We start from the raw sequence: 14,067 nt of genomic DNA, 5'->3' as shown, positions 1-14,067 counted from the left end.
CATGAAGGAAGGCACTGTGTGGATGTGCGATTCAAGATTTGAGTGATTGTTCAGTTGTCGCCGCAAGCGACAGTTGACGGAGGAGCACTGAGGGAGGTCCAAGTTCGAGCCAATCTGTTTGCTCTCCCCGGCACTACTAATTTCCTGATGGCAGTGGAGGAGAAATCCACGACTCTAGGCGACCTTTATGGCCATTAGCGGCCCACATCGCTCTATTCATTAGCAGCTCACAGCCCCGTGCCTCGGCTCACATGGCACTGCAAGCTACTGCCGTCTTAAAAATGTTTTTGGCAGACTTTATGGTGTTTGGGAACATCCCTTTGGTTATTTTGAATGTTCCCCTTTTAGGAGCAACTATTGCCTTCCAAAACTAGTTTTGCCATATTTATAACTAACGTCGCAGTCTAATCTCTGAAATTAAAAGTACCAACCTTTGGTATGTTTGTATTTAAGATTTGGTTTTAATTATTCTTTAATAAAACCAAAATTGCAAATCTACTACTACCCATGATAATAGGTACTCATGCATATTCACCCTATGATAATAGGTGTGACATCATGTGTTTTGAAAGTGCAAGCGGGCGAATAGCTGAGACGGTTCCTTTTAACACTAGTATCAAAAAGACATACGTAAGTAAGGAGCTAGATAGTAAAATAAAACAAGCAACGCCTTTTGATCTTGTGTCATGGTCGCAGTAAAGGTGTGCCTTGAGGGGCATTTAAATTAGATGTTGCACTGATTTGTCATCGCACCACATGGAATTTTGGCTCGATAGCAAACATTAGCATCACATGTTGTCAGAGATGCTACAGTATATGTGCTTTCAGTATAATTTCTTCTAAGACTCATTTGGGCAGAAAACAAGTTTGTCATGAATACTCGCATTCTCTGCTATTTACCCTTATGCAACTCCACAGCATGATTTTTGGATGCAAGTGGGTGTTTGATGTTGTCAATGTCAAATATATCAACTTCTTGTCGACAAGATTGACAAAAATAACATGAACACAAAAGCTGTGGGGCTATGGCATGATAAATGTCCATTTTGTCAATCATTTCGATTTTCCTTGGTGATGGGTATTCTTAGTTCAGTGCATGCAAGGTTTTCTTTTCAGGTGTCATATACAGGTTCATCTCAATAAATTAAAATGAAAAGTTCATTTCTTTCACTTAACAGTGCAGTACAAGGCTTGATTTTTTTTTTTTGCAGAGCAGTTTGCAAATCAACAACTTCATTGGAGGAGCAAATTTGTGGAGCAATTTGTCTTTGAAGTAGGGGTTTTATTAACCCCCTACTTTTCTTGTTTTGTGTGTTTTGCACTTTTCTGATTTAAGTAAGATTTAAGTAAATTAAAAAATGCTTTTTACCGCACATAATCAACAGTTTTAATTAGTTAAATTTGGATTGTGTATAACCGTAAACGTTATTGTCTTTTCTAGAAGCAAGGCTTGATTTTAAAAAGCTCGGCTGGAGAATAATTTTGTAAAATAACATTTATTAAAATGTAATTGTAAATTCTTTGTTAATTTTCTCTATGTAGAGATACAAAATCATCAATTATCACTATTCCTTAATAGCAGCGACTCTGACTTCTGACTGAAGCGCCTCTGTGCAGTCAGTGACAAATTGACACTTGACAATTAGTAATTGATAGTCATGTGTGCCTCTGTCAAATGAACATAACGGGTCCCAATACATGTCACTATTTTTGATGGTGGGCGATGGATGTTTGAGTCTCTGTTCAATATGTAAAAATGAGGCGCAAAATATGAATTTTGATGCGAAAACAGCCATGCGAAGCCTCTTAATTTGACCCTTGCTGTATAAGGTCAATTTGGGAATTGTGTTACTGTAAGCTGTAATCATCAAAATTAAAAACAATAAATACTCTGGTGTTTGTCTTGAATCTATATTTTCCATTGCAGTTTATTGAGCTACACCTGTAGATGATGGAAACAAACTTATCAGGTCTTTGTTTTGTTACTATCTTTGTTTTTGGGCTCACCTCCATTTCTGTTGGGATTCTTTCATAAGAATGAGACATGATGCAGGGGGGACATGTACATTCCACATTGATGTGGGATTTTATTCACCAGTTCTGTGGCCATTTCCTGTCATTTACATTGTGCCCTCCCTCCCTTCCAACAGAACATACACATAAAAACATTGGCTGATGATATGGTAAGGTGCTGGGTTTTACTTTGGCATGTTCCTTTTTGGTTTTTATTCCGCTTGATATTTATCATGGCTGCATGCGATGTGACTGAACTGAAGTAAGCAGATGGATCAAACATGCATCAGAGGCATCCAAGAAAATGTTTTTTAATTTCTAATTTTCTGCTAAAATATGTCACTTGTCGTCTTGTTTCAGCCAGCGTGACAGCTTCTAGTTTGTTTGATCCATTTGAAAATATTTCCGTAACTGAACATCATGCATGGCAGTATTACCTTTGTCTGTTTATGTATGTAAATTTATTGTGTTGTTTGATTTCAGTGAAAAAAAAAACCAACTCAAATTACCGGGCAGTAACTCATGATGACAAAGTGAAATTATATATATATATATATATATATATATATATATATATATATATATATATATATATATATATATATATATATATATATATATATATATATATATATATATATATATATATATATATATATATATATATATATATATATATATATATATATATATATATATATATATATATATATATATATATATATATATATATATATATATATATATATATATATTTAATTTTAAATTTAATGTGTTCATCACTTTTTCCATATAAGAAGGTAGTATGTGTTAGAAAATGTGACATTAGAAAAGAGGTCAGAACTGTGCTGACATAGTCCAATAGGGTGAAAATAAAAATATGGAAAAAAAAAGATACATTTGTCATTTTTTTATTAAATACAAAAATAACTATGCATTTATTTATTTATTTATTGAGCTATTGTAACTATGTGGTGTCAGCATCTAACGCTGAACTTTATACTATAGTTCTGAGATGACAGTTTTATGGGAGTAGGTTTTTTCACACATAAATTAATAAAATGAAGGCGATAGCGGCTGATTGTCATGTTTGCTGCCATCGTAAAAGCTGTAAATGTCCAAAACCGTACTTTCACTTTGCCAACTTTGTTACTGGTTCCAAATTAATAATTACAATTGAACAACACATTAAAAGGGAATTAAATGGCTACCTTCCAAACCAACCGGGTATGTCCATTAATTCAGCATGATCTCTCTCTTTCATTTCATACTAATCCTAACAATTATTGCATGTGGGGATCATGTTTTTCTTTTTTTCTTTGTTCTCACTATGCACTATGGAGATTAATAAATAGTGCCTGTCATCATTGTTGTTGATGTCATGAAAGTTAGCTGAGTTTTTTTTTTAACAACTTTGGGTACGATGGTAAGTAAAGTCTCTAAGGTTCATACAGTATTTGATCTTCTGTGTAGTGGTCTGGCTATCGTGCCTGATGTTATTTGTTTAGGTTACAAAATGTTTTGAATTTGTTTTTACATCCAACATGAATGTTGCTAATCTTATTATTTTATATGGATTGACGGCCCTGTTGTAATATTATAGGAGAGATGTCTGATATGTCATGTTTTCTTGCAGCGCGATCGCATTACCAGTTTCCGAAAGACAGGAACGAAGAAGGAGAAGCCGCTCATACAGCACCCCACGGACCCCCTCTCCATCCACACCGAACTGCCCATCCCTCAGCCCCTTTTCGACGACCGTTCAAAGAACCTCTCAGAAAAGGAGATCATTGACCTCTTTGAGAAGATGATGGTAAGTTTGGAGTGTTTAGTTGTGTTCAGTTGTGTCCCTCCATGCAGTGGAATCATATTTGATGCTGTTCTTTAGTCCGTGCAAGTAGACCTTCAGTACAGTTTGAATCATAATGTCACTCGAGGTCTGTTTGGTCTAGTGCACAGGTGTCAAACTCAAGACCCGGAGGAAGTTACGGCCCGCCACATAATTTTATGTGGTCCGCGAAGACAAATTCGTGTGTCATTACTAGAATTGCAGATTGTCTTCACTTTTAATATCTTTTTTTTGAAATATTTGACAAGTTTTTACTTGTCTGATTTGAAAACGAGTTATTTGTCCGTTTCTTTTGTAGCTTTTACTGTATATAATATACCTCATATACATTTATTTGGGTTGGCAGTCATAATGGCCCTCCGAAAGAAGCTATCACTACAATGCGGCCCGCGAAAAAAAATTAGTTTGACACCCCTGGTCTAGCGGAACTTATTGTAGCAGTGTTGAGGCAAGAAGTCCAGCGTGTAGTAACTATTGCTTTATGCTGAGTATAATTCTCGCTCCAAGAGGATTGTTTAGTGAAGGATATTATTTCTTTATTTATTCATCTCTGATAATTGGGAGACATTACTCCCACCTGTAGGACACTTTGGCCTTAGTTTATATGGCCTTAGTTTATTTAGCCCTAGTTTTATTTAGGGTTAGTTTTTACCTCTCTCTGTCTGTCTGCCTGTCTGTCTGTCGCTCGCTCTCTCCCTCTCGTTCACAGCTAAACTATAACATTCCTGTTAACGCATAATTATCTTAGACACGCTTGCTTTCACACAATTTCATCTTCTTTACCCAGAATAGACTTAATTTGTGTTTAGGATTTGAATACATTTGCACATGTCAGTTTTTGTTTTCTGGGGAAAGTGATTCATTTTCACTCTCCTGTGGGGTCAAAGAAAGACTCTCTAACTACAGCTTCATCCCATAAGTTGTGCTCTGGATAATACCTCAGTGTGTTTTGTGTATGCCTTTTTGTTCCTTCTCAGACAATGGCCTTTAATGACAGGCACGACACTACACCATCAGTGATTCTAGTTTTTAATCAGGCTCTGGCGTGAGTGTCTTCTTGCCTGGTTGCTCATCCCTGTCACGCAGTTGACTTCTCAGTGACAATGTTTGTGCGTTTAAGGGTGGAGCATCGTTAAACCCGAGCTTATATTTGCTCGCTGACAGATGACACAGGTTTGAGCATGGTTTGACATTTGACTGGCATTGACAATCTTAAGCAAAAATGTTCAATTACAGTAATGAATTTAAATCCAAGTGGGGTATTCATTTATGTACTATTCAAGCCTCCACTCTTGACTCTCAGACTTCAGTGGAACCTTCGGATTGCTATTTGGCAATTTGACCACAATTAATGAATAAAATATGCTTGTAAAGTCACACAAAACATACAGCACAGTAAATAGTGTCACATTAGAGTTCAAGATCTTTTATTTTTTTATACAGCAGTTTTTAGAATCTCGACTCCCAAAATGCTTGACAATGTTTAAATAGTCATACATATAAAAAAATGCAGAATCACAATAAAAACGTTTTTGGATTTGATATTTTTAAAGACTTGAGAAAATCTCCCGAGTTTCCCATAGATCTGGAAAACCAAACAAGTCCAGTGAGACCTCTGTGAATCTCGTAAGGCTTTAGTGAAATTTGTGATACTTCATACATCTTCAGAGGCCTCCGCAGATCGTATGAGACATCCGCATATATCATGAAAACATTACAAACTTCTGAGACTTGTTCAATTGTTGAGACTTCCACAACTCTTGAGACATCCTCAAATCAAATACGGTAAGATTTCCGCTATTTGTGACAAATGTTTACTTCATGAGCATCTAACATCATCAGTCTTTGTTTTACCATTTTTGTCATTTTTTTATTTCATTTTTTTGTGACGCAACCACAGACATCCAAGATTGGAGTTTGGCCTCAGACGTGTTGGCTGCTCAGTGGAATGTGTCTTAATAAGAGCAATAATGCAAGATTGGAAAGTACACCGTTTGTTGCAGACGCTTAACTACGTGCCTGGCTCACGTTTATACATTTTGGTTTCTCCTTGTTTTTACACATGCCTGTTTTTAATGACCCTATATAAATTGTTATTATTTCATACATTATTGTTTTCAACTGGACAAATACTGTAGTTTCTAAATCATGCCGGAAATGGATGATTGTTGAAGCTCAAAGGTTGCACCCATCCCTTTTATGGTCACCCAAACGTCTAATTGATTTGGCATCTGTCTTTTACAGCCTTTCTGTTATTGTTTGTTTCGCCATGCTGCAGCCTTAAGTAGCCCAGCAGGCCTCAATGTGGAGGGCCATATTAGTTAGACCCCCCTCTGTACACTAATGACCTGGAGAAAGCGAAAATATTTTTGACTTTGGGGAAAGTGTATTGCCTCTCACATCATGTGATCTTAAATAGCACACAGCCTAAGGTAAGGCTGATTGCTGACAGGTCATGGAGGAGTTCTGAATGAAAAGCCGAAAATAGAGGAGCTACGAGAGGTTTCTGTGTGAGGTGAAATTATCCTTTGATAGCAGAAATATAAGAGATCCAGGGGAGTCTGAGATGCGTTTAGACATCATCCATCACTGCTTTCAAAAGGTTGTCGTATGTGTCAAAACTCTGTTTTTTTTTCTGTGACGAACATAGCGGAAAGCCAGAGCCCTTCATCAATATGCACAACGTTAAATCCGCTGAACTTTCCAGTAAACGGCATCTCACTGAGCTTGCATGTCACAACCGCGGCTGGCACCAGTCGAAGATGTTTAGGGTTAGCAGTCACAAATTCAGAGATCACACAAAGCGTTGCGTTCCAGTGTTGAGATTCCAATGTAAACTAGTTGAGTGTCTTTTTAGACCACAGTGAACCCCAGTTGACACAGTTGACGTATTAAAACCCACTTTCATCATTGGTTCGAGCCTGTATTGGCCATAATGGGATCATAAAAGGCAGTGGTAGGTAAGGAGGAGCTCGTCTCCCCATTGACATGCCTTTTATCAAAACCCGCTGCACGCGGGCTCTTTAAAGTGCTGATGGGGCCCATTAGGTGTGCTTTCATTATTATTACTTAGACATTTTCACTTGTCTATCGCATTTAAAACCTAACAGCGTAGAATGTCTCTTTTATTGAAGTATTGAAGTATAGTTTTTTGCTTCTTAACAGGATCTACTGCCTGTTAGGTGTTGTGTGTATTGTTTCTGGGGACGAAGAAGGCCAGTAAAAAAAAAGACTGTCTGGCCAGATGGAGGTTTTATGTGGCGCTACATGCACTTTGTTAGAACAAACACTCCCAGTTAATAAGATCCGAGGTGATCCCACTGCAGTGATACTCCGTAGGAGTTTTTTTTAACAACACGCTACTGGAGAGTGCCTGTATGAAAACCCGTATAGTCATTGATCAGACTTGCAGGTTTAAGGGAGAAATGATTGATTTGTGGCCGCTGGAAATGTCGTTTTTAGGTTCTTTGAAAGAGAGTACAATCCCAAATAAAATGGAGACCCTACTTGACTTGCTGATACTTAATCTCTCTCAATCTTGAATTACATTAATTGCACTAATTAAAGTTGCAAAATATTTATTAAATTCATCAGCAAATGTTTATCAAGTAAATTATATTAAGTGAACTCAATCTACTTACGCAGACTATTTTGTGCATTTGCCTAAACCTTTATTGTGGGTGTTCTTTTGTTTATAGTGTGGACATTAGTTATTTCAGTCTGAAGATTTAATCATTAGGTTTTGTCTTGAGTGTAATTTATTTCGTTTTGGTGGTGTTTTTTACTAGAATATATTTTGTGTTCATGAAGTTAAAAATGTCATATTGACCAATATCGCAGCTGTAAAATAGTTAAGAGATAAAATACAATATGGAAATGTTGAATGTCAAAACAAGAAGCTTTAACACCCAGAAACAACCTGCTAAACTCAAAGCTTTTTCTAAACTTCCATTTATTATGTAAGATTGTCTCATTCTTCATTCATAAAGTAAAACATAAAGACATTTAGTTAATTGCCGTCTGTGTTGGATCCGATCACGCAAAGCAGTGTGCATGGTTTTCTTTACTTAGCAGTAGAGGGCAGCAAGGCTCTGCTAATGCGCCACGGATTTGCTGGGGGAGCTTGAATGAATGTTTTTATTCTCCACGCTGATACGAAGACATTCATTTTTGAGGGAGAGTGCTTCTTCCAAACATCCCCTTCCACTCTAATCACCATGTCATTCTGTAGCTATTAGTCCTCTGCTCGGCCTTTGCTCCATCCGCTGATGCCTTTCACATGAAAGAGGTCTTTTGTGACGCAGTATGAAAGAAGCAAAAAGATAGCCTCACTGTTGCACACTCACTGCCGATCAAGGCTTATTCAATTTGATTGGTTTGTCCTTTTTTCCCTTGAGTTTGTACATTTGATATAGCCTTGCAACATTCATTTATTCAAGGACTAATTAATACTGCCATTTTGTCCTCTCTTCTCGCTCTACCTATGGGCTCCAACAAAGAATAGTAATACGAGAAATGAAAGTATTCACCATGATCTGATTCAAAAGTGCAAGCTGCAATGAAAGCTGTATGTGACATTGATGCTAGCCTTTTTAACATTTTAACCAGTGCGAATGTTGAACTCTCCAAGGTAAAAGCAGAGTTGACATTTTTGAACTGATCATAAGTGTCATAAAAGTTTATGTGGCGGTTAATTTCTTTGTTGATTAAAATAAGATATTAACATAAAATGAGTACTTACCCATCATTTTTGCGAAAGACTACGTTAGAATTGAGCTGCCGCTTTTGAGGGCTACATGCAGCTCATTTTACAGCGCGCATTTGTTAGCTATTGCTTGCCTCCTTTACATATGACCTAGAAAAGTTACATGGTTTACCGTGACAATCCCACTCTACATTAAAACCAAACTTTAAAATGCTTTCATGCTATAAAAAACTTTATAACAGTCGATAGAAAGGAAAAGTGAGTGGTGTCATTATGCATCATTTCAGTTGTCCTGCCTCGGTTTTATTTTAGAACTAAAATGCCTTGTGTATCAGGCTAGGTCGAGTGAAATATGTGGCAAGACAAAGGATTAAGTCAAAAGATCAGTCATGACAAGGTGCTGAAAAAAGGTGTCTAAAATGTATTTTATTTAAGTGAATGTTCAAGAAAAGTTTGTGTTTTATGGTTTTAAATAAAATTTTGTTTAAATTACTAATCTGTCTAACAGCCCTGAGTTTCTGGGTTTGAATACAAGCTCCGTCCCGCGTGGCATTTGCATGTTCTCCTAGTCCTTCTATGGGCTTACTCTGGCCTTTTCCTGCATACCGTGAACAAGGATTTAGGTTTCAATCCTCCAGAGGTGTGAATATCAGTGTGAATGATTGATTGTATATACGTAGTCCCCTTCCAAAAGTATTGGAAAGACAAGGTCAGTTCATTTGTTTTTGTTGTATACTGAAAGGCATTTTGGTTTCAGATCAAAAGAGTATTATGAGATTAAAGTTCAGAAGTCTTGCTTTTATTTGATGGTTTTTACATTTTGATATATAAAACAACTCTGTACAGAACACTTTTCGAAGGCTAGGCTTCATCTCCATCTTCACCTGCGATTAGAAAATGGATCGATGGATTAGCTCAGATTAACTGTCAGTAATTATTTCATTCTTTGCCTATATAGTGCTGAAGCCAATACGTCAGGGAAGACTCTTTGTCGACGTACTCATTAAAGATGACTCTTTCAATCTGTTAATAAATTGTCTTCGACATTTTGTGAAACGTCACTCACTGTCTTCCTATTCATCTGCTGTCTAGGAGGACATGAATCTGAATGAAGAGCGAAAGGCGCCTCTACGCGGGAAGGACTTGAGCACCAAACGGGAGATGGTAGTTCAATACATCTCTGCCACTGCCAAATCTGTAAGTCAAGTCAAGTTCATTTATTTTTCTTACAAAGTGAAGTGTGCTTATGGCAGGAGTTGTTGTGCTCAAGTGTGGTGATGTGTCCTTGTGAATCTCCAGAATGAGTTCAAGCTTGATTTCTTTGCTTTTGCAGTATGGCTTCCTTACACTTCTGTTGTCTCGCACTTTCCACGCTTCACAACTGTAAATATTCTGATTGCCATCTGATTTACTGTATACCCCACACCCACCCCTCCCATCGTTTTGTTCCCATCATCCTGCAACCACCATCACTGGGTAATAGTAGGCACTTACTCACTCACCCAATGCTTGGTGGATGGTCAGTGCTTATGTCAACGTTTGCTTGCATGCAAGATTTGGGTTGTCGTATGCCTACATGGAAGTTTATAGGTCGCACGTTCACCTATCGTTCTGTAAAAGAGTTCAATTGGAGTTTGCACTAAAAAAACATCGTCAAAAACTGCACCCAAGCAATTGGTGGCAATTCTAGCTTGCACGTAAAACACAACAAAATCGAAGCGTTGTTCCATTTACTTGTATTTATGTTTATTTCATACTTAAACTGTACTTAATGTAGCATTTTACAGAATGGTCATAGGCGCAGAACTTTATTTTTTATGGCTGAGTCGACAGCTGACCAGATATGATCAGCTAGTCAGATATGATGTTAACTATCAATTTGGATCTTTAATAGCTGATTTAAAAACATGGAGCAATAATGGTGATGAGGATTTTGTACTTCATTATATTGGTTTTGCCGTTAATCATTGCTGTGGCCCAAGTAGCACCCCGGTGCGTCCACTCAAGACCAATAAATGAGGTGTGATAAGATGATGAGAGCTCAACGAGATGTCTCTTTTCTCAAGAGGAAAAAATATAAAAAAATATATATACAGTAGTAGATTAAAAGAAAACTAATGAAAAAACCCAAACTAAAATTGAAATAATATTTCCATTAACAAAATAAAACATGAATAAAAATGCTTTTCAAAAGATAAAAATTATGGTAATTCCCAGAATATATACTGCTATTTTTCCCCCACGCTTTGAAACCTGTGACTTTAACCGTAATGCGGTTAATTCATGGGTTTTTACCAAAGAGATTCATACCGCCAATGCATTTATGGATAGTCTCATCTAATCCAATTAAATTTTCAAATATGTCACAGGATCCAATGAAACCGTCTGAGGTCGACCTCATACCAAACATCTGGCCCCTTTTTAGAGCCTGTGACGCATGGGCATTAATGCATTAACCTGGTTAGCACATAGCACTCTGTTGCTCACCAAAACAGCAGCAACTGTCGGAGCAGTTAACTAGTCTCTCAATTTAGTATATGCAGTCTTACTGCATCTTGAGTAAGATCTTAATTTGCATGAAGATGACTTAGCTTAACTCTTAAGGTTCGACACAAGATGTTTGACCCAAAATACACGAATCCTTGTTTATGACTATTTTATAGTCTGCCTCTCCCTGCTTTGTAAAAGTTGTATTATTGTTTAATATTTTTCCAAGTCTCACTTATCTGCAGTTGAATATATAAACAGCCACAACCACTATTAGTACAAGACTTGTTTTGCAATATATATATAAAAAAAAAAATGTTAGCGGCTCTTCAACACTCATCTACGATTATTTTTATAATCCCTTAGCTAGCTTCCCAAACCTGCAAAGCATCATCATTTATTTGCCTCCTCATTGTTATGGTAATTAAACGGCATTATTGATAATGATAATTTTTTTCCGAGATGATTGAATTCCTCACTGGGCCCATTATGCTTTTGTGAGCAATGATATTTTATTCAAATGACCAACATAATGTGTGTGTAGTCAATAGGCAATAGAACAAAACGTCCTGTCTCTCAGCACCTTGCTATTACTTTCATTAGACGGGAAGAAGAGGGGATGGTTGAATGTCAGTGTTGACATACGTATCATTGGGTGCCACGGGGGAGTAGCCTGCGGCAATGGAAAGTGTAGCCTTTGTTGACGTGCAAGATACTACTCCCTTTAATGGCAGTGGTGGAACAACTTTAGTTTTGGTGACACTAGTTTAAAAAATTAAAGCTTGCGATAATTGTTTAAGTTGACTTGACATGCATTTTTTAAAATGATAGCTATGGTATGAATAAAATAAAAAAGCATCTCACCACATCAAGAAAACCCTTTTATGTCATAATAATATGAACAATTATATAGTATTAAAAATAAGTTTGGACAAAGATTCTTGATTATGTAAATCAGCCTCTTGGTTTTGTCCATATGTGGTTACCTCTAGCTTCTAAAACCAAAATGACAAATGAAACGATTCTAATAAAATCAATCACATGATCTGTTGAAAATACAATTCAATGGCAGTAATGTTTTAAAACTTATGACAACAAATCATCTCCGTTAGGCATTTTGGGGCAAATATTGCTTCTGGAAATGTATACCAAATGATCAATGAAGGACTGATGGTTTGTTGGTTCGCTGTGGCGCTTGGTGTTTTTATTTGCCTGCTGAGATTGCAACTTGGGTTTGGGCCTTTCAAGCTTTGCATTTTCCTCTCAGTTGTTGATGGTTTTTCAAAGTCTGGATTGAGTCTGCCTCTTTTTATATTGCTGTAACTAAAGAGCCATATAATATTTTCCCAATGTCAATTTTCAACTTTTATTTATATTGCCCTGCCATCGATTTGGCTTCAAATAAGCACCCAGAGAATACAGAGTCAAAATGCATAGAGGGAGAGGTTTACATCTGTCTAGAGATAGAAAATGAATGCAGATTTTCTCAGTTTTCTGCATACAAATCTAACCCTGTATAAAATGTCCACATTGAGTTTGCGTCCATGAACGTGGTCTGAAGCATTATCCAATGTGGAGAATGACAGATTATTTTGTTCAACCAAATAAAAATATCTTTCAAAGCAGAGGCAATATTTATTCCTTTCGGCTCCATCTCATGAATAGCCACATCTTTATCACCAAGCAAAATTGAGAAACACTCCTCACTTCTCCGCAGGAGTCTTGCAAATAGCATCCACCAACCTAAAGGAATTGCTTTTTCCATGGGAGAGTTTGTGCACTGACCCATTTGAATATGAGCGGTGTTTCCACAGAAAAGAATCTTGCTCTGCTTTGCAGCAGCGTGTCATACGGGCGTCCTTGACCATCAGCTTTGCATGAGCACGTTGTCTTTCACCTGCTTTCATTATCTCCCGCTTTTTTTCATGTTCAGCCATCCGATTTAAGCTGCCACATTTCCAGTAACTCTGTTAACTCCTTTCAATGAGATTATGTTTGAGACTAATTTCATGTTTGATTCAAACTCTGCTGCTCCGCAGATGCTTGAGGTGCATGATGGGAGGGTCAGACAAAATACATTGGGCGAATGAATGTCTCCATTCCGTCTTGTTTTTTTCTTGTGCTTTCTGACAATGCCAGTCTCCTAAAGAGCTCAGTTTAGCAAGAACTAATTTTCAGACAAAATACATTGGTCGAATGAATGTCTCCTACATTCATATCGCATTTGTGACATCGTCAAATATTCACCGGCATTTCAGAATTATTCGACCTTAGAAGTTCCACTTCTAAACCAATCCATCCTTGGTGCACATAAATAAATACATATTGGACTCTACCCTTCACGTTCCTCCTTCACAGTTGTGCAGTTGTGTGTGCAGTCTCAAGACTATCTGTCAGATTATAGAGGCTTTTTTCATACTATTTTCTGTATATTTCTTTGTGGCATCAACTGTGGAAAAGGTGGTGATCTACATATAGTATGTTGAGTCAGCATGAAACATTCCTGCCGTGCTAAGTCTCATGCTGGAGAACGGTGGGTACAAAGACCGATTAAAAACCACTGTGTCACACACCAGGTGGCGGATCTTGTAAAATTGACTTTGCAGCATCTGAAAAGTCTTGGGAGGTGGCAGGAACCGTCTCACCAAAAGACATGTGAAGATAAAAAAAAGACGTGAGCAAGAGAAAAATGAAAAGGGCAAAAGAACGGTACAAAGCCGAAGATGATATGTCATCAATATGTGTTTCCTCAGATGCAATTAAGAGAAGCTCTTCATTGGAAGAGATTTCATATGGAAAATAAATGGCAAATGGCAGGCAGTCAAGCGGCTCATTTGGTGTTTCTGTGTCTTGCTTTGCTTGTTACGACTACAACCAGATTTTACGTATAGAGCTGATTAGCTCATTTTTCAAGATTGCTTTTTCTCGGTTCCACGAAGAATTACGATTCTAAGATAAGATGTTGGACACAATGTGTTGTGTGAATGGCACACTGATGTTACAAAATAGTAAT

At 37.2% G+C, this 14,067-nt stretch overlaps 1 protein-coding gene across 10 annotated transcripts in view; it reads left to right on the top strand.

Moving 5' to 3' along the window:
* diaph2 (diaphanous-related formin 2) overlaps window positions 1-14,067 on the top strand; it is a 314,194-nt gene that overhangs the window by 15,073 nt on the left and 285,054 nt on the right. For 9 of the 10 annotated variants that reach the window (XR_009713933.1, XM_061273960.1, XM_061274039.1 and 6 more), the window contains 3 exons: window positions 2,151-2,183; window positions 3,650-3,826; window positions 9,660-9,764. Coding sequence is in view for 9 of the 10 variants with exons in the window: in XM_061273960.1 (XP_061129944.1) it covers window positions 2,151-2,183; window positions 3,650-3,826; window positions 9,660-9,764 (315 nt within the window). In the remaining variant the exon portion in view is untranslated. The remainder of the gene's footprint in view (window positions 1-2,150; window positions 2,184-3,649; window positions 3,827-9,659; window positions 9,765-14,067) is intronic. The other variant, XM_061274372.1, reaches the window with a different exon arrangement.

Source organism: Syngnathus typhle, linkage group LG1 (genome assembly GCF_033458585.1).
Source record: "Syngnathus typhle isolate RoL2023-S1 ecotype Sweden linkage group LG1, RoL_Styp_1.0, whole genome shotgun sequence".
NCBI lineage: Eukaryota > Metazoa > Chordata > Actinopteri > Syngnathiformes > Syngnathidae > Syngnathus > Syngnathus typhle.
This window is presented reverse-complemented; position numbering and strand designations above follow the sequence as displayed.